Source organism: Rhinichthys klamathensis, unplaced genomic scaffold (assembly GCF_029890125.1).
Source record: "Rhinichthys klamathensis goyatoka isolate OS25496 unplaced genomic scaffold, OSU_Roscu_1.1 h1tg000252l_1, whole genome shotgun sequence".
NCBI lineage: Eukaryota > Metazoa > Chordata > Actinopteri > Cypriniformes > Leuciscidae > Rhinichthys > Rhinichthys klamathensis.
In genome coordinates this window covers 5,001-24,442 of record NW_026606774.1, presented here as the reverse complement: position 1 = coordinate 24,442, position 19,442 = coordinate 5,001, and the positions used below count along the sequence as shown (strand labels likewise).

Sequence of the window (19,442 nt, the reverse complement as noted above, 5' to 3'; positions counted from 1 at the left end):
AAATGAGAACAATATAAGCAGTTAAACTAACAATAGGACAAACTGTAAAACATGTTAGTTATTAATTAGATTAAAAATTAAATAAACAAATACATTTAAGAGTGCAAGAGTAGGAAAAATATATGTAACTTCATAGGAACTAATTTTAGATTTATGTTTTTGGTTACACTTTGTTTTGAGGTGTCTTTGTTACACTGTAATTACACATTTAAAGTCCCCCTGTGGTGAAAATCCAGCTTTTAATGATGTTTATGTGTGTATGTGGTGTTTTTAATACGCTTTAAGACACACCGTGTGTAAGTTCATAAGTCGACAGCATTGCTGAGTATTTTCTGCTTAAAACTGCAGTGAACCAAAGACAGTCTCAAAAACACGGTTTGAAATCGCTGGTGTTTCTGACGTCACAAACGACCTTGTAACCAATCAGATCAACGTGTGATCGTCAACCAGTGGATCTCTGAGCTGAGGGAGTGAGTGGAGGCGGGGCTCATTTGCATATTCATAGAACCGCGCATACTAAATGAGGCGAGGGTGTCGAGTTACATTCAAGATATTTTAAGGCATTTAAGGCAAAAAACGTTTAAATATGTCATTGTGGTGATCAAAGATGAGTTTTAAGGGATACAATTATTGACTACAGGGGGACTTTAATAATAATTAACTACATGTACTTACTATAGGGGTTTGGTTTGGTTTAGTTGCGTGTAATTATGCATAATTTATAGTTATTCCTGGAGTAACAATGTAACATATGTAACAATGTCACTGTAAAATAAAGTGTTACCATGTTATTGTTTTTTGGTGTGGGTTAGAATTTATCTGAATCATTTTTTACAGTCTAAATAGGGGTTGAGGTTATTAAATGATTAATTGCATTATTAAAATCAAAAGTTGTATCTGTTAAAATAAGTGTATTTTTTAACCAACATGGACAAAGAACAATTGTATCTTAACTAACATTAACAGATTAATAAATGCTGTGAGAATATTGTCAATGTTAACAAATGCAACCATAATTGTAAACAGCTTTTCATTAGTAAGATAAAGGAAATAAAGTGAGATCGTTGTATTGTTCAAAGCATTATCTTCATTTAAATGTGCAAAGATTCATCAGGCATAAATGACATCATCAGAACGAATATATATTATGCATGCGTTGCTTTAAGAACAAACTCATGAAACATTTGAGATGATGATAATAAACACGGTCCTTTCAGTGCAAACATCAGCTTTCCTTCAATTCTACATCATTTCTATTCTACCATTCAGTTCAGACCTTAATCATGGTTCAACATGCATAACTTACGAAAAACTAATGTAGTTGATAAACATCACATTAATTTTTCTCTCTCCCCATTCACAAATTCATCAGTGACATCAACAACTTCTCAAGGTTACTATGGCGATGGTCACCATCCAATGGGAGCGCAAGCTGGTGTCATGTGACGAAGGAGAACGAGTCTAATTAGAGCTGAGAAATTAAGGCACGACGTCCCATGATTCCACTGTTACCATGAAGGTTCATTTAGTGAACGGTCCAGATCATTAAGACGTTTCCAGCTCAACTTTGGACAAAAAACAATGATTATGATCTTTTTTTTTGTGTATTTCACACAATTAAATGCAATGGCTTCACCAGACATGACTAAAAATTGTACACGTCCTCTTTAAACACAGTGAGTATTTATATTTTTTGAAATCACAGTGTTTGCCATGTCTCAAAATGAACGATTATTGTGAAATATGCAGTGAGATTCGTTCAAAAATGCACATAAATGAGATTTACACTCTCTAAATATATCATAACAATAGTCCATATGATCTGTGCATTATGAATCTTTTGTATCACATTTAAATCATTTTTTTTGCTTATAATCATTTCCTCGATGAGAAGAAAGAAAGGTTTGTACAACATGATGACAATTTTCATTTTGGGTTGAACAATTCCTTCAAAGGGAAATACGTCATAATTACACTGAAATAACAGAATATCAAATGACAAATGGTACAATATTATTCTGTTTAAAAGAGGGAAATACAAATACAGTATGAGACAGAATTCATTTGATTCATTAAGATCAATGTTAGCTAGAAAACGTAAAGCTTATTTGTTGATGAGCAGGTGATTTAAAGGGACAGTGCACCTAAAAAAAAAAAATTTGCATATTATTTTTTTAAGAGTTATTTACTCATCTTCATGTTGTTCCAAACCTGTAAGAGCTTCTTTCTTCTGTTGAACACAAAAGAAGATATATTTGGTCATCAAAACGTTTTTGGACCCCATTGACTTCCATAGTAATTTTTTCATACAGGTTTAGAACAACTCGAGGGCAAATAAATAACAATTTTTTTTTTTTTTTGGTTGAAGTATCCCTTTAACAGCTCTAAAACCTCTTTTCAGACACGTGACGTTACAAAATAAAACTTCTTCCAGGAATCTCAAGGCACACTGAGGATCGGTGTTTGATTCATTTATCCACAGAAATCACAGAAATAACCAAAAGATGAAAAACAGCCCTGAATATCTTAGCTTTCACACTTTACACTTAGTTTTCGTCTTTACAAGATCCGAAACTCTCCCTTTAAAGGTGCACTATGTCATTTTTTCGCCGCTAGGGGTCGCTAACCTCTTACAACAACAAAGGCGTAGGTTGATGACGCAAAGCATTAAGCGGAATTATGGAACTTGTTGTCAAGCTGATGGATCTAATAATGTTTATGTATGAGTGAATACATTGATGTTTTTATCATGACTGTGGTGTGAAGCGGGGCGCGCCGCGCGAGTGTGTTGAATGTTATTCTATGCGTTAGTTTGTTGTCTGTATGAGACTAGCAGTGCGCTATATCAACATTAGAATAACATACAGATCATATTCTAACATGTCATCATGTTGAGCTATATAACATTGATTAGTTTTATGTACATTTGCTCACCTTTCTAATAAAGTACATAAACACTCTTGACAGAGACGGCGCTCGCGTCTCTGTCAAGTCGAGGTTAGTCGCGGACGCTAGCTCTCAGCACCTCGAAAACGATATTGATCCTCGGTTTAGTTCTCCTTTTGACCCAAAGTCTGCTTGCCATGGTCCAAAATGTTTGAACAAAACAACAACAGTGTGAGCGCGCCGCTAGCCGTAACGCTGTTGTCCACGTCTGTCGCCATGGTTACTATGGCAGTGCGCGCGGAAACCGAGGGTAACGCGGATATGATGTCATTGACTGGCGACTGGCTCCTTGGTTAAAATCTCAATTTTCTCACGATCTCCAAATAGTTTGAAACGTTTGGGATATTGTAAGTAATCAACTAAACAAAATATATAACACTGGCCTAGTGGTTTTTGGATATTTTACTGCAAAATTCTTACATAGTGCACCTTTAGGTGAAGTGAATAAGAACTTTTACACTGCATTAGAAAGCGGACTCCGATCTCAGTTTAGTCCATTTGAATTCTAATCGGGTCTCAGTCTACTTTCGGTTCACACCTGGTCAGATACAACATCATATTGAGTTTTATATAATTTCCTCTTATTTATGCATGAATTGAATATTAAATATGAGTATGCAGCATAAAGGCTGTTGAGTTTGTTTGAGTATAAAGGGGTTCATTTAGAGTGTTCACATGTAATTCTGGTCTCAAACCCCTGAAACAAATCGAGTGTGACTTCGATTTGACTTGACTAGTGGTTTCTGTATTTGGTCCGAGTGTAAACTGAGTTTTACTGCATGAAGCACCTCAAGTCATGTTGGAATGATCATACTTACAGAAAAACTACATTTCCCATAATTCTGGCAGTAATAATAGTAGTTGTGCTGAAGTGAAGCCAATATTGAGCCAATATTGAATACTGAACTGAATTGTAATTGAAGTTGCAAACAGGATACAGAATTGTAAATTAAGATAATTTAATTAAATATTGTTCAGGTGAAATAAATAAATAAGCCCTTAACAGTTGTTTTGCCTATCCCCCACATTGTATTCTATTGTTATTTATTTTTTATCTGTGCACAAATAAAATAGAGTAAAATAGAATAAAATCCAAAACATTAAATTTCTATATTTTTTATACATTATATTTTATATATTTCCCATAAATATGTTCTCGCCATCACACAAAAATTAGGCTATTTTTAAGAAAAATTAGATTATGCATTTATAGAATTAAGAAATTCGTTTTTAATTCATATATAGCAGCTGTGTTTTTTTTTCACTTAAAAAGTCACGTAAAAATGTCACTACTAATGTGAATCTTATTGTAAAAATTAAATGTGATTTTATGGATTATTATGGTAGACAACTTCATTTAGCAGAATTTGACATTTCGAAATAGAGTCAAAAGAGAAAAATGGCAAATTAATTCAGACAAATATAAGCAAACAAACGTAATTTAGTCTAAATTAATTGTGTTTTATCAAAATATGTTTCAGTGTTATTATAGTTAACTGAAACTAAAATTAAAGCATTAAAAAAAAGTTGGTGTTTAAAATAAAACAAACATTACCTGAATGTATATATTAAAGTTAAATATAAAAAACTTATTTTATTTCAGTAAAATTTCTCATTTTCATTTAGTTCTTGATGTACTGAAATAACTAAAACTGAAATAAAAATCAGACATAAAAAAAACCTGAAATGACAAAAAAAAAAAATTTTCAAATGAAAACGGAAAATATAAAAATAAAAACCTAAATATTAATAAAAACTATCATACTCTCTCAAAGATGTTTTGAATTTCTTTGAACTTTAACTTAGTAAATAAATAGTGTTATTATAGTTAACTGAAACTAAAATTAAAGCATTAAAAAATGTTGTTGCTTAAAATAAAACAAACGTTAACTGAATTTATTTTAACAAAATAAAATAAAATATAAAAAACAAACCTTTTATTTCAGTAACATTTATCTTTTTTCATTAAGTTCAACTTGATGTACTGAATTAACTAAAACTGTAATAAAACACAGACATTAAAAAAACAAAGAAATGACAAAAAAAATTATTAAAATCTAAACGGAAAATATATTAAAAAGTATTTAAAATATTTATAAAAACTACAGTATCATGCTATCTCAATGAAGTTTTGAATTTCTTTGAACTGTAACTAAGTAAATAAATACTTCCTGTCATTCCAATTCTACATCCTGTGTGACCAATTCAACTCAAATTCTCCCTGAATTGCATAAACGCCAAATTTTGCATGTGTTTGTCCGATCGCGTTTGTTTCCCGTCATAAGAAATAAAGTGCATAAATCAAGTGAACCTCTTTACTTTAAAGAGGTTAAACTCTATGCGACTTTACTCCTCCCTCTCAGTTTGACCAATCAGAGGCTCCGTATCACTGTCGTCTCCGCCCACGCTCATGTAGTCACATGACCTGACGGGTTCTGGCTGAGCCTTGATGGCGAAAGCACACGCCGCGAGAGAGAAGAGCAAACCCAACATCTGGATGAAGAAGCTTTCCCCGGGGATCAGGCTGCGGTTCGGCTGAGATCCGGGGTTCCCTCGCTGCAGGTTGTGTTTGATCACACACATGCACGCCACACACACACCCAGCACCGACACACAGCTGACCGCTGAAATGAGAGGAACACACACATTAGTAGAAGAAATGCAATGCTTGATGAATTCATCTTGGCAGACTGCAAAAAATGCTTTTCTTACTTAGTATTTTTGTCTGGTTTCAGTCCAAATATCTAAAAATGCTTAAATCTAGATGTATTTTTGTCTGGTTTCAGTCCAAATATCTAAAAATGCTTAAATATAGATGTATTTTTGTCTTGTTTCATTCCAAATATCTAAAAATGCTTAAATCTAGATGTATTTTTGTCTTGTTTCATTCCAAATATCTAAAAATGCTTAAATCTAGATGTATTTTTGTCTTGTTTCAGTCCAAATATCAAAAAATGCTTAAATCTAGATGTATTTTTGTCTTGTTTCAGTCCAAATATGTTAAAAATTCTTAAATCTAGATGTATTTGTCTTGTTTCAGTCCAAATATCTAAATATTCTTAAATCTAGATGTATTTTTGTCTTGTTTCAGTCCAAATATGTAAAAATTATTAAATCTAGATGTATTTGTCTTGTTTCAGTCCAAATATGTAAAAATGCTTAAATCTAGATGTATTTTTGTTTTGTTTCAGTCTAAATATCTAAAAATGCTTAAATCTAGATGTATTTTTGTCTTGTTTCAGTCCAAATATGTAAAAATGATTAAATCTAGATGTATTTTTGTCTTGTTTCAGTCCAAATATCTAAAAATGCTTAAATCTAGATGTATTTTTGTCTTGTTTCAGTCCAAACATATAAAAATGCTTAAATCTAGATGCATTTTTGTCTTGTTTCAGTCCAAATATCAAAAAATGCTTAAATCTAGATGTATTTTTGTCTTGTTTCAGTCCAAATATGTAAAAATGCTTAAATCTAGATCTATTTTTGTTTTGTTTCAGTCTAAATATCTAAAAATGCTTAAATCTAGATGTATTTTTGTCTTGTTTCAGTCCAAATATGTAAAAATGATTAAATCTAGATGTATTTTTGTTTTGTTTCAGTCTAAATATCTAAAAATGCTTAAATCTAGATGTATTTTTGTCTTGTTTCAGTCCAAATATGTAAAAATGATTAAATCTAGATGTATTTTTGTCTTGTTTCAGTCCAAATATCTAAAAATGCTTAAATCTAGATGCATTTTTGTCTTGTTTCAGTCCAAATATCAAAAAATGCTTAAATCTAGATGCATTTTTGTCTTGTTTCAGTCCAAATATCAAAAAATGCTTAAATCTAGATGTATTTTTGTCTTGTTTCAGTCCAAATATGTAAAAATGCTTAAATCTAGATCTATTTTTGTTTTGTTTCAGTCCAAATATCAAAAAATGCTTAAATCTAAATGTATTTTTGTCCTGTTTCAGTCCAAATATCTAAAAATGCTTAAATCTAGATGTATTTTTGTCCTGTTTCAGTCCAAATATCTAAAAATGCTTAAATCTAGATGTATTTTTGTCTTGTTTCAGTCCAAATATCTAAAAATGCTTAAATCTAGATGTATTTTTGTTTTGTTTCAGTCCAAATATCAAAAAATGCTTAAATCTAGATGTATTTTTGTCTTGTTTCAGTCCAAATATGTAAAAATTCTTAAATCTAGATGTATTTTTGTCCAGTTTCAGTCCAAATATGTAAAAATTCTTAAATCTAGATGTATTTGTCTTGTTTCAGTCCAAATATCTAAAAATGCTTAAATCTAGATGTATTTTTGTCTTGTTTCAGTCCAAATATGTAAAAATGATTAAATCTAGATGTATTTTTGTCTTGTTTCAGTCCAAATATCTAAAAATGCTTAAATCTAGATGTATTTTTGTTTTGTTTCAGTCCAAATATCTAAAAATGCTTAAATCTAGATGTATTTTTGTCTTGTTTCAGTCCAAACATCTGAAAATTCTTAAATCTAGATGTATTTTTGTCTTGTTTCAGTCCAAATATCTAAAAATGCTTAAATCTAGATGTATTTTTGTTTTGTTTCAGTCCAAATATCTAAAAATGCTTAAATCTAGATGTATTTTTGTCTTGTTTCAGTCCAAATATCTAAAAATGCTTAAATCTAGATGTATTTTTGTTTTGTTTTAGTCCAAATATCTAAAAAATGCTTAAATCTAGATGTATTTTTGTCTTGTTTCAGTCCAAATATCTAAAAATGCTTAAATCTAGATGTATTTTTGTCTTGTTTCAGTCCAAATATGTAAAAATGATTAAATCTAGATGTATTTGTCTTGTTTCAGTCCAAATATCTAAATATGCTTAAATCTAGATGTATTTGTCTTGTTTCAGTCCAAATATCTAAAAATTCTTAAATCTAGATGTATTTTTGTCTTGTTTCAGTCCAAACATCTAAAAATGCTTAAATATAGATGTATTTTTGTCTTGTTTCATTCCAAATATCTAAAAATGCTTAAATCTAGATGTATTTTTGTCTTGTTTCATTCCAAATATCTAAAAATGCTTAAATCTAGATGTATTTTTGTCTTGTTTCAGTCCAAATATCAAAAAATGCTTAAATCTAGATGTATTTTTGTCTTGTTTCAGTCCAAATATGTAAAAATTCTTAAATCTAGATGTATTTGTCTTGTTTCAGTCCAAATATCTAAATATTCTTAAATCTAGATGTATTTTTGTCTTGTTTCAGTCCAAATATGTAAAAATTATTAAATCTAGATGTATTTGTCTTGTTTCAGTCCAAATATGTAAAAATGCTTAAATCTAGATGTATTTTTGTTTTGTTTCAGTCTAAATATCTAAAAATGCTTAAATCTAGATGTATTTTTGTCTTGTTTCAGTCCAAATATGTAAAAATGATTAAATCTAGATGTATTTTTGTCTTGTTTCAGTCCAAATATCTAAAAATGCTTAAATCTAGATGTATTTTTGTCTTGTTTCAGTCCAAACATATAAAAATGCTTAAATCTAGATGCATTTTTGTCTTGTTTCAGTCCAAATATCTAAAAATGCTTAAATCTAGATGTATTTTTGTCTTGTTTCAGTCCAAATATGTAAAAATGCTTAAATCTAGATCTATTTTTGTTTTGTTTCAGTCTAAATATCTAAAAATGCTTAAATCTAGATGTATTTTTGTCTTGTTTCAGTCCAAATATGTAAAAATGATTAAATCTAGATGTATTTTTGTTTTGTTTCAGTCTAAATATCTAAAAATGCTTAAATCTAGATGTATTTTTGTCTTGTTTCAGTCCAAATATGTAAAAATGATTAAATCTAGATGTATTTTTGTCTTGTTTCAGTCCAAATATCTAAAAATGCTTAAATCTAGATGCATTTTTGTCTTGTTTCAGTCCAAATATCAAAAAATGCTTAAATCTAGATGCATTTTTGTCTTGTTTCAGTCCAAATATCAAAAAATGCTTAAATCTAGATGTATTTTTGTCTTGTTTCAGTCCAAATATGTAAAAATGCTTAAATCTAGATCTATTTTTGTTTTGTTTCAGTCCAAATATCAAAAAATGCTTAAATCTAAATGTATTTTTGTCCTGTTTCAGTCCAAATATCTAAAAATGCTTAAATCTAGATGTATTTTTGTCCTGTTTCAGTCCAAATATCTAAAAATGCTTAAATCTAGATGTATTTTTGTCTTGTTTCAGTCCAAATATCTAAAAATGCTTAAATCTAGATGTATTTTTGTTTTGTTTCAGTCCAAATATCAAAAAATGCTTAAATCTAGATGTATTTTTGTCTTGTTTCAGTCCAAATATGTAAAAATTCTTAAATCTAGATGTATTTTTGTCCAGTTTCAGTCCAAATATGTAAAAATTATTAAATCTAGATGTATTTGTCTTGTTTCAGTCCAAATATCTAAAAATGCTTAAATCTAGATGTATTTTTGTCTTGTTTCAGTCCAAATATGTAAAAATGATTAAATCTAGATGTATTTTTGTCTTGTTTCAGTCCAAATATCTAAAAATGCTTAAATCTAGATGTATTTTTGTTTTGTTTCAGTCCAAATATCTAAAAATGCTTAAATCTAGATGTATTTTTGTCTTGTTTCAGTCCAAACATCTGAAAATTCTTAAATCTAGATGTATTTTTGTCTTGTTTCAGTCCAAATATCTAAAAATGCTTAAATCTAGATGTATTTTTGTTTTGTTTCAGTCCAAATATCTAAAAATGCTTAAATCTAGATGTATTTTTGTCTTGTTTCAGTCCAAATATCTAAAAATGCTTAAATCTAGATGTATTTTTGTTTTGTTTTAGTCCAAATATCTAAAAAATGCTTAAATCTAGATGTATTTTTGTCTTGTTTCAGTCCAAATATCTAAAAATGCTTAAATCTAGATGTATTTTTGTCTTGTTTCAGTCCAAATATGTAAAAATGATTAAATCTAGATGTATTTGTCTTGTTTCAGTCCAAATATCTAAATATGCTTAAATCTAGATGTATTTGTCTTGTTTCAGTCCAAATATCTAAAAATTCTTAAATCTAGATGTATTTTTGTCTTGTTTCAGTCCAAATATGTAAAAATGATTAAATCTAGATGTATTTTTGTCTTGTTTCAGTCCAAACATCTAAAAATTCTTAAATCTAGATGTATTGTCTTGTTTCAGTCCAAATATCTAAAAATGCTAAAATCTAGATGTATTTTTGTCTTGTTTCAGTCCAAATATCTAAAATTGCTAAAAATCTAGATGTATTTTTGTCCTGTTTCAGTCCAAACATCTAAATATTCTTAAATCTAGATGTATTTTTGTCTTGTTTCAGTCCAAATATCTAAAAATGCTTAAATCTAGATGTATTTTTGTCCTGTTTCAGTCCAAATATCTAAAAATGCTTAAATCTAGATGTATTTTTGACTTGTTTCAGTCCAAACATCTAAAAATTCTTAAATCTAGATGTATTTTTATCCTGTTTCAGTCCAAATATCTAAAAATGCTTAAATCTAGATGTATTTTTGTCCTGTTTCAGTCCAAATATCTAAAAATGCTTAAATCTAGATGTATTTTTGACTTGTTTCAGTCCAAACATCTAAAAATGCTTAAATCTAGATGTATTTTTGACTTGTTTCAGTCCAAACATCTAAAAATGCTTAAATCTAGATGTATTTTTGTCTTGTTTCAGTCCAAACATCTAAAAATGCTTAAATCTAGATGTATTTTTGTCCTGTTTCAGTACAAATATCTAAAACTGTGATAATGTGAGAAATGTTGAAGGTGTCTGAATACACTTTGGTTTGACTGTAGGAACGATTCTAATCACACTCGTGTTCAGGCTGAGTGATGTCACCTGTGGAGACGTGCAGTGATGTCACCAGCTTGGATTGATTGACAGATGCTCCAAGGAAATCCATCAGGAATGAGGAGCTTGAAAACAAGACGGCGCAGTAACAGAGAGCGGCCAGCGAATACAGGAGCCCCATTCCCCATCCGTGCAAACCACCCAACGGACCTACACACACATCAGAACAGGTCGGGTCACCTTCATTTCTACAGCGCTTTCACAGCAGCTTTACAGTGACAACAGGAGATTACAGTAACAGAGATTGTTTTGGCTTTACAGCAGCTCTAGAATAAAGTTATTGTCCAGATAAAGTTAGTTTTGATCGACTTGAACGAACACGTCTCAATATTCCTCATTATAATAATTCATATGCAGAATAAAGGGGCGGGGCCTGGTTGAGTTAGTTAGTAGTGTGTTAAACTGGAGGTTATGGAAAGGGGCGGGACATTTCCCAAACCCATTCGAAGCGCTCGACCAATCACAACACACTGCTCCAGCCGACCATTCAGAGCACAGTGTGCTTTTCAGGAGGAGGGGCTTCATAGAGACAGGAAGTAAACAGAGCGTTACTGACAGACTGGGAAGAGAGGAGCCGCAACAATGGAGAATATGAGGAGAATAATCAACATTCAAGCAGGAAAACCTGCTCTAGAAGAGGCATAATATGGGCTCTTTAAAATAGCAATGAGCAATACATTTGATACTGTTATATCTTACATATGTACTGTTTATAGGAAAATCCAGAAGTATCGGATCAAACCTGTGTCCGTGCGGTTCTGGTACGCGTGCATCGTGAAGGCCACGCCGTAGATGAGTTTGCTGTCGGGATCGGAGGAGTTCTGGACCTGGATCCAGTTTGGGTCTGCGATGGACGTGCACAGCGACACCAGAGTGAAGCACTGGCACACGGACGCAGGGGTCAACGCCAGGGTCATGCTGATGGAGAGATGGGGTTAAAAGCAGCACATTCAGTGTGGAAACAATAATTCAAGGGAAAAAATGCACATTTAATGCATCTTACGCACTGAATTAAAATGCTTTTGCACATTTTTGAGCGTTTAAGGTTCCTCATAAACAGAGTAGCTTTGGAGAAATAAAAATGAAACACCAGCATTATTACTCCCTGGTGACACACATAAAGTGCACTTGTGTAGAAGATTGGGGCTAACGTTAGTTGTCACATTAGAGAATATTATGGAATATTTCTCAGGGTAGGTCTTTTTTTTTTACTACAGTTAAGACACAAACCTTAAAGTCTCTCTGTCTATATATATATATAGTATATCCTACAGAGAATGTAACGTAATTAATAAACTACAAGATCACAACATAAAACAAGCACGTGACAACCATAGAGGTGACAACCCGAACCTGCCCTTTGGTCCAGATCACGTGACAACTAGCCCCGGTCTCAGTACTGTAAGCGATATTAAGCATTACAAACCATTCGAGGATAACAAAACCAAAACAGAGATGAAATTTAAATAATAATACCTGACAGAGTTCCGCGTGACGTCACCGAATGAAAACGACGTTCCTCACAGAATCGCTCGTGACATTATAACCGCTATAAAACATTCTCTACGCTAAACAAAGCGTCGATTTTCTGCACCTCTCATACTGGACACGGATAAAGATGAACGATATGTCTTCTGCTCGAGTTATTTAAATCTCCAGCACACATAAAAGCTAGTGTGGTGGTTTAAAACACGGAACGAATCAACATAAGCAGAAGAAGAACACTGCGCAAGCGCAGCTCCGCTCACACAGCGCCCTCTACAGGCTCGACGCACACATGCAAGACACTCATTCACAACACGAGACATCTGACTGCGAGTTCTTTTGATTTTATTTATTTTTTCTGTTTATCCTAATGTATAATACATCCTATCCTTTATCTAAAACCTGGCTGTGTTTTTAAATCTTTAAAACCAATACAAAAATGATGTGCAAATAGAAAAGTTTCGCTTCAGGGAAATTAATGTCACGAACCAAACAACCAATTATAATTCCTGCCGGGAATATAGCAGTCCTCATATGCATGCTTTCTGTTTCTCATTCGATACTGCTAGGGAGAATCTAAATAATAAAGATTATCAGCTAGTTTAAGGTGAAATAGACAATAAAAGCCTTACCGGTTTAAATTCTCATTAAAATAAAACCAACTGCAGTTTGTGATGCTTTTTATTAGACAGGACAGCCAACAGTGACAGGGTTCCCAGTGTCTGACCAATAAATATCCATGACTTTTTCAGTTGTTTGTGATAAAGGCCTTAAGCGTCATTTAACAGTGCATGAAATATTGTAGACTTGATCCTTGCTAGAAAAATATACTATGAAAAACAAAACTCCAGTGATCAGTTTTAAAATCCCCTCATGTTTTCAGTTTTCCACAGGCGTGAGAACCCTGTCTGAAATGTGTGTGTAAGACAAATGAAATACAATCTCCTTCTCAAGCACTCAAAATGATTCCTCTGCGCTGAAATAAGGCAAATATCACACAGGTTTGAGTCCTGAGCGATGGTTTTGTATGAAAGCTTGTTTCTGCCATGGAATAAAAAATAAAAAAGGTATTTGCTGCTTTTTTCCTTGCAATTATTTTTTTTAAAATCAGAATTGTGAGAGACACCGCAAAAACTGTTTTTATTAGTATTTTTTTATTGTTTCCAGTCAAAATATCTAAAAAATTCTTAAATCAAGATGCATTTACTAGATGAGTAAAATGCCATGATATATTATGTCTTGTTTTCTGGGGAAATAAATCAAAATTAAGTGAGTTTTTGCTTAAAAAAGGCAAAGTTATCTGCCAATGGAGTCAGAAAAATAATCTTGTTTCTGTTTGAATGAACATTATTTTTCTGACCCCATTGGTTGATAATTTAGCTTGTTTTAAGCAGCAACTCTTAATTTTGATTTATTTCCCCAGAAAACAAGATATAATATCTAATAGCATTTCTTGATTTAAGAATTTTTTTGATATTTTGACTGGAAACAAGACAAAAAAACGAAATAAGAAAAGCATTTTTTGCAGTGTATAAACTCTGAATTGTGAGATTTAAACAGAATTCTGAAAAATTGCAAGAATTAAAGTCAGAATTGTGAGATGTAAAGTTTCCTTTCTTTTATTCTTTTACTCCGTGGCAGAAACGAGCTCTATCCATAGTTCTGCCATTACAGACTATAAATGATATATGCTGGCTTCCACTTGATTCACGAGTCCGTAAAGCCCTTTATGTTATGCTGGTGTGCTCTGGATGTCGGGCGTGAGGTTTATGAGGGTGTTGCTGGCTTGAGCGAGTTCAGAGATGGACACTCTTCCTCTCTGCTTGATGAACTGAGCCACAGCACTCAACTCCTCCGGTGTGATGAAGATAAACTTCCCTCGGTCGTCGATCACTCCTGGACAAACACAAGATTATTCTGAGAAGAGTTCATGTGCCTCGTGTAGGGTTGCCAACTTCAGAAATCGTGGTTCTTTACAGGAAAATAAGGGACACTCAAAATATTAGCCTATCACACGTCATCATTTCAGGTTTGTATGCGTTTAAAAGGTTCTCAGACATAAACACATTTGTTTTGCTTAACATATTTATGTACAATTTAATTCTAAAACTAATTTTAAGGTCATACAAAAAAGTCACATTACACACAACCCATAGTACAAAATAATAGCATTTATCTGAAAGCTTTTGTAACATTATACACTACATTTTAAAGAAATTAAAGAAAGTAATAGCCTACTGTTATTCAGCAAGGACGCATTAAAGTAGCTAGCCTAATCAAAAGTGACAGTGAAGACATTTATAATGTTACAAAAGCTTTTATTTTTATTTCGGATAAATCTACTTTGAACCTTCTATTCATCAAAGAATCCTGACCTTTTTTTAAAAAAAAAACATTAATAATAATCAGAAATGTTTATTGGGAAGCAAATCACATCAGCATATTATTCCCTCGGGAAGAGTTCATTCTAGCGTGGCCGGATGTCGGACTCATGAACAATAATCACTTTGTTTGAATTCGCCGAAATCTAAACCCGGCCGGACAGTGGAAGGGATTAGCCGTTAGCGCGAGTCCGGATCGAACCGGGAGCGACGACAGCAGATTCTGTTCGCAAATCAAATCCATTATTTGTCCAAAAGAATAATTAATTCTCAATGTAGAGTTTGTTATTGGTATGGTCGGTGTGATGCGCATGAGGGAGCGCTGTGATTGGATGATGACGGTGTCGTGATCATCCTCAAGTGTCGTGTTGCTGGTGTATCAGTCAGTGATCAGATCAGCGTAGCCGTCTATTTAACCGGGACAAGGGAGGCCCAAAAATTAGGCCCAAAATACGGGACAGTTGGCAACCCTAGCCTCCTGATCTCTTCTCTGATGACGAGGGCGGGGCTTTAACCTGTCACTCACATGAGATCCACCAATAGCAAACCACAACCTATTCCCCACGGACAAAATCAAACCCCGCCCACTTTTTTCTTCTTTTTTTTTTCTATAAGGCCCGTTATTTGTGAACATATGAATTAAGACTTTAAGACCAACAGAAACCATGTGTTGTATTAAAAATAGTAGGGATGCACCGATATCGAAATTTTGATAACCGATAATTCTTTATATTTGAAAGTCGATAACCGATATATCGGCCGATAAATCTAAATCCAAATTATTTTGTAATTTTTGAGAGCCTGATCACAAAAACAAAAGTCTCACCATTAAAATCCATGTCCCAGTCACACAATTATGATGTTCTCATGATAATGTTATGTAGCCGATATGACAGACTTGCACTGAAATGTATTTTCCTTTTTTTTTTAAGTGATTTCAATCATATTTCAAGCAATTCATCATGTTGAACAGTGCGCATCTGAAGTGTTTCAGTTGAAGGAAATAATACATTATTTATCAGACAAATTTTCTTATCGGGCGATACCGATAACATTAAAAATTATCATATATCGGCCGATACCGATATAGTGGCCGATATATCGTGCATCTCTAAAAAACAGGAAGGTTGAGGAACGGCTGTAATGATGTAAAGCAGGGGTCTCAAACTCAGCTTAACTGGGGGCCGCTGCAGGTGGAGTCTGGCTCAGGCTGGGCCGCATCAAGTATTCCACAAAAAAATAAAGTGTTACAAAAAAGGAGCACAACTGATCCAATCTTCTCAATATTTATTATTAACGTTTCTTCTGAACTGTTCCCCTGAATTTGAACATTCCTTTCTGTACATGATTGGTTCTTCATGAGCTGTCCTTCTGACAGTTGAAGTTCATTTTACAAACTTTCTTTGTCTATAACACATATTTGTGATATTTATATTTGCTTATGTCCTTTTTATTTTCTTTATACAACACATTAATGATATTGAATGTTTTTTTTTGGAAGGCACATTTCCTTTTATTATACTTAGAAAAACAATTTTTGCTTTTGAAATACAAATATTTGCAGTCATGTCTGCCCGTCTTATTGAATTCTTTCTACACATGTATAGTGTCTCAAATTACTGACTGCACAAATCAAAGCAAACCTTCTTATCAACCTGTTGGACACATATTACAAGCTCAAAATGATTATTCTCACATTGTTTTAGAGCAGGGGTCTCCAACACGTCGCTCGCGAGCTACCAATAGCTCCGTTCACACACAAGGGGCCGTTCACACATCGCGCTCACATATTTTGCGCGCTCAAGTTCGTTATTTCAAATGTAGGCGCGCGGCAAGCGCGCTCATAATTGAAGCGACGCGCTCGTTTTTTCCAGGCGCAGTATGTTTGTACTTCGCGGTTGTCTATGACAACTATTGACAACAAACCCACTGTAAGCTGTCACGAGACTATCTATGGTAGCCCATAAGGGATAAAAAATAATAATAATTAAAACGCGGCACACGCAACGAAGGGCCGCACTAACATTAAACTTTAATGTCAATAGGGGGCCACAAAATATCACCCCGCGGGCCGCGAGTTTGAGACCACTGGTGTAAAGTGTGTGTTTTGCATCAGGATGAAGTCACACACTCGTACCTGTAAGGGAACCGTCTGCGATCAGGTCCTGAAGTCTGGCAATAGCATCCTGACGTGAAGAAACACATGGCAAAATCAGCTTAAAGCACTCAAACGTGTCAGACCTGTGAACACTGACCACTGACCTGTGTGCGCAAGCCAAAGTGAGACGCCAAGTCCTCCAGCAAAACCACTTTCGATTTCTGAGTAGGAGACAGAAGTGAACACAAGTGCCATAAATATAGGGTTTAATATAAACGATTTTGTTGTATATACAGACAAACCAAAATATATTCAGACACCTTCCTTCAACAGTTCTCAGATCAGTGGATATTTGACTGGTTTTGTCCGTCCTTCTGTTCGACTCTCACACATGAATTATGTTGAATATCTGTCAGCTGTTAAATTTAACTACACAATTAGATAATACCAGTTTAGCTCAACCAGTGACCAAGCAATGCTTCATGTTGTTCAGTGTGTGTGTAAAAAGAGCATTAGCAGTTACAGAAAACACACTTCAGCAAAACATGATCAGCTCAAAGTGGAGGAATCATTATTGAATCCCAAATTTTTATAAATGTTACTGGTATGAAGAATATTTGTGTATAATATCTCACAGTTTGCTTTATTTTGCTCTCCTCACTTACATAAATGAACTATAGTGTCCTGCACACACAAGTAAAAACATCTCAAAAAATATATTTGGTGTCTGAATAATATTTGGTTTGACTGTATGTATGCTTCACATTATATTTACACAAGATGTGCATCACAGTTCTGTACAAATGTGCCTATTTTACTATTTTTCAACACCTTTGAATTAAATCATTGAATCAGAATCTGTTTTGATTTCCATAAAAAAAGACTGATTTATTAATTTGTTATCAATCATCTGATCGTTTGCTTTAAGCGCATCATTCAAGTTGCAAATAAAAAGAGACAATTATAATAAAGTATCTTTCTATAAAGTGTCTTTATAGTGTATTATTATAATAAAAGGCATATTTCAACACACCGCTGCCTTTCAACTCACAAATATGAATGCAACAGCTTTAATCTGAATGTATGACTGACAGATGTTACCTTGACAAACTGGATGAACTCTTGCAGGAGGTTGCGAGACTGAAAAACACAAAATAACTTTAAAATCTGATAGATTTTATTTTATTTTATTCATATTGTTTCCCCTGTAGTGTCTCGCCTTAAAAGGTTTATGACATGAAAAATCCAGCACAAACGACCTTGTAACCAATCAGATCAACGTGTGATCGTCAACCAGTGGATCTCTGAGCTGAGTGAGTGAGTGGAGGCGGGGCTCATTTGCATATTCATAGAATCATGCATACTAAATGAGGCAAGGGTGTCGAGTTACATTCAAGATATTTTTAAGCCATGAAGATTTTTTCCAAGGAAAACATTTTTGAATATGTAATTTTGGTGATCAAAGATGAGTTAAGGGATGCAATTATTATATACAGGGGGACTTTAAAGGAGCACCTTAAAAAGTGATAATTTCAGACAGAGGCTCAGAATAAGGGTTAAACATTTAAAAATTCTATATATATATATATATATATATTTGTTTTTCGTGCAAAAAAAAACTATTACAATTATAAGTGAACCTCAAGGAACATAATAATAAAAATAAAAAAATACATCTCATGACCCCTTTAATAAATGAACCCTACAACAAATGTAACAACTTCCAGTTACGCTTTATTTTAAGGTGTCATTGTAACAGTGTAATTATATATTTAAGTACCGAGTAATAATAAGCAATACTACAGGGTTAGGGTAGGATTAGGGTTTGGTTGAGGGTTAGTTGCATATAATTATGCATAATTTACTGTTATTACTACGGTAAGTACATTATGTAACAAGGACACTGTAAAACAAAGCGTTACCCAACTTCCTTTGCAGGTTTGCACGGACACATTGTTGCAAACACACTCACTCCCGTCACTAAACACAAAATAGCATCAGATGGACAGGACAGAAAAACTTTTAAATAATGTAATTTTGGTGTTTTAAGGGATACATTTAAAAAAAGATAATTTCAGACAGAGGCTCAGAATGAGGGTTAAAAATAATAATTTTTCTACATATATATATTTGTCTTTCGTGCAATAAAAACTATTAAAACTATAAGCGAACCTCAAGGAACATATTAAAATAATTGAACCCTTTAAAGCGAGACACTACATGTGAATAGGTTTTTTTTTTTAACTAGCAGATATCACCATGAAACTTTCCCAGTTGATTACCCACATTAAGATGAGAAAAAAATGTATTACAAGTTTTCTGCTAATTAATGTTTAAATATGCAAATTATGCATTCTCTAATTAAATATTCGCTAATTTGCATATATTTAAAAAAAAAAAAACGAAATCTGAGTATTGGATAAAGCCAGGATCAAAATTATTTTTCATTGTGTTCATATACTAGATGGGAAAAAAATGACAGAGGGATTTATGGATATCTACTTTTGTTATCCTGTAAATCAGAATATACTCCCAATAGCCTTAAAAATAATGATTTTCGCCCTGTTTTTTGGAATAAAATGTTATATAAATCAGGCTAGGAATAATATATTTACAAATCCCTCTGTAAATGTCTTCATAATATAACTAGGTACAAGACTGGAAAAGTTTGGTGTATATACAGGTGAAACTG

General features: G+C 32.8%; 2 protein-coding genes and 1 long non-coding RNA gene across 3 annotated transcripts in view; all 3 read right to left on the bottom strand.

Annotated features, from left to right (window-relative positions):
* Positions 1–2,456: 2,456 nt before the first annotated feature.
* Positions 2,457–4,288, bottom strand: LOC130101104 (uncharacterized). The gene is made up of 2 exons (XR_008808949.1): positions 3,483–4,288; positions 2,457–3,429 (listed from the first exon to the last, which is right to left on the bottom strand). It is a non-coding gene; the product is annotated as an uncharacterized LOC130101104 (long non-coding RNA).
* Positions 4,289–5,104: 816 nt separating this feature from the next.
* Positions 5,105–12,500, bottom strand: LOC130101103 (uncharacterized). The gene is made up of 4 exons (XM_056266671.1): positions 12,263–12,500; positions 11,529–11,704; positions 10,775–10,936; positions 5,105–5,570 (listed from the first exon to the last, which is right to left on the bottom strand). Exons 2-4 carry the CDS (start codon positions 11,701–11,703, stop codon positions 5,293–5,295), a joined length of 615 nt encoding a protein of 204 aa, XP_056122646.1. The 5' UTR covers position 11,704; positions 12,263–12,500; the 3' UTR covers positions 5,105–5,292.
* Positions 12,501–13,993: 1,493 nt separating this feature from the next.
* Positions 13,994–19,442, bottom strand: part of LOC130101105 (DDRGK domain-containing protein 1) — a gene marked incomplete at its 5' end in the record, with an annotated part of 8,980 nt that continues 3,531 nt past the window's right edge. The window contains 4 exons of the mRNA XM_056266672.1: positions 13,994–14,167; positions 16,790–16,838; positions 16,915–16,971; positions 17,852–17,890. Coding sequence (XP_056122647.1) covers positions 14,004–14,167; positions 16,790–16,838; positions 16,915–16,971; positions 17,852–17,890 — 309 coding nt within the window. The remainder of the gene's footprint in view (positions 14,168–16,789; positions 16,839–16,914; positions 16,972–17,851; positions 17,891–19,442) is intronic.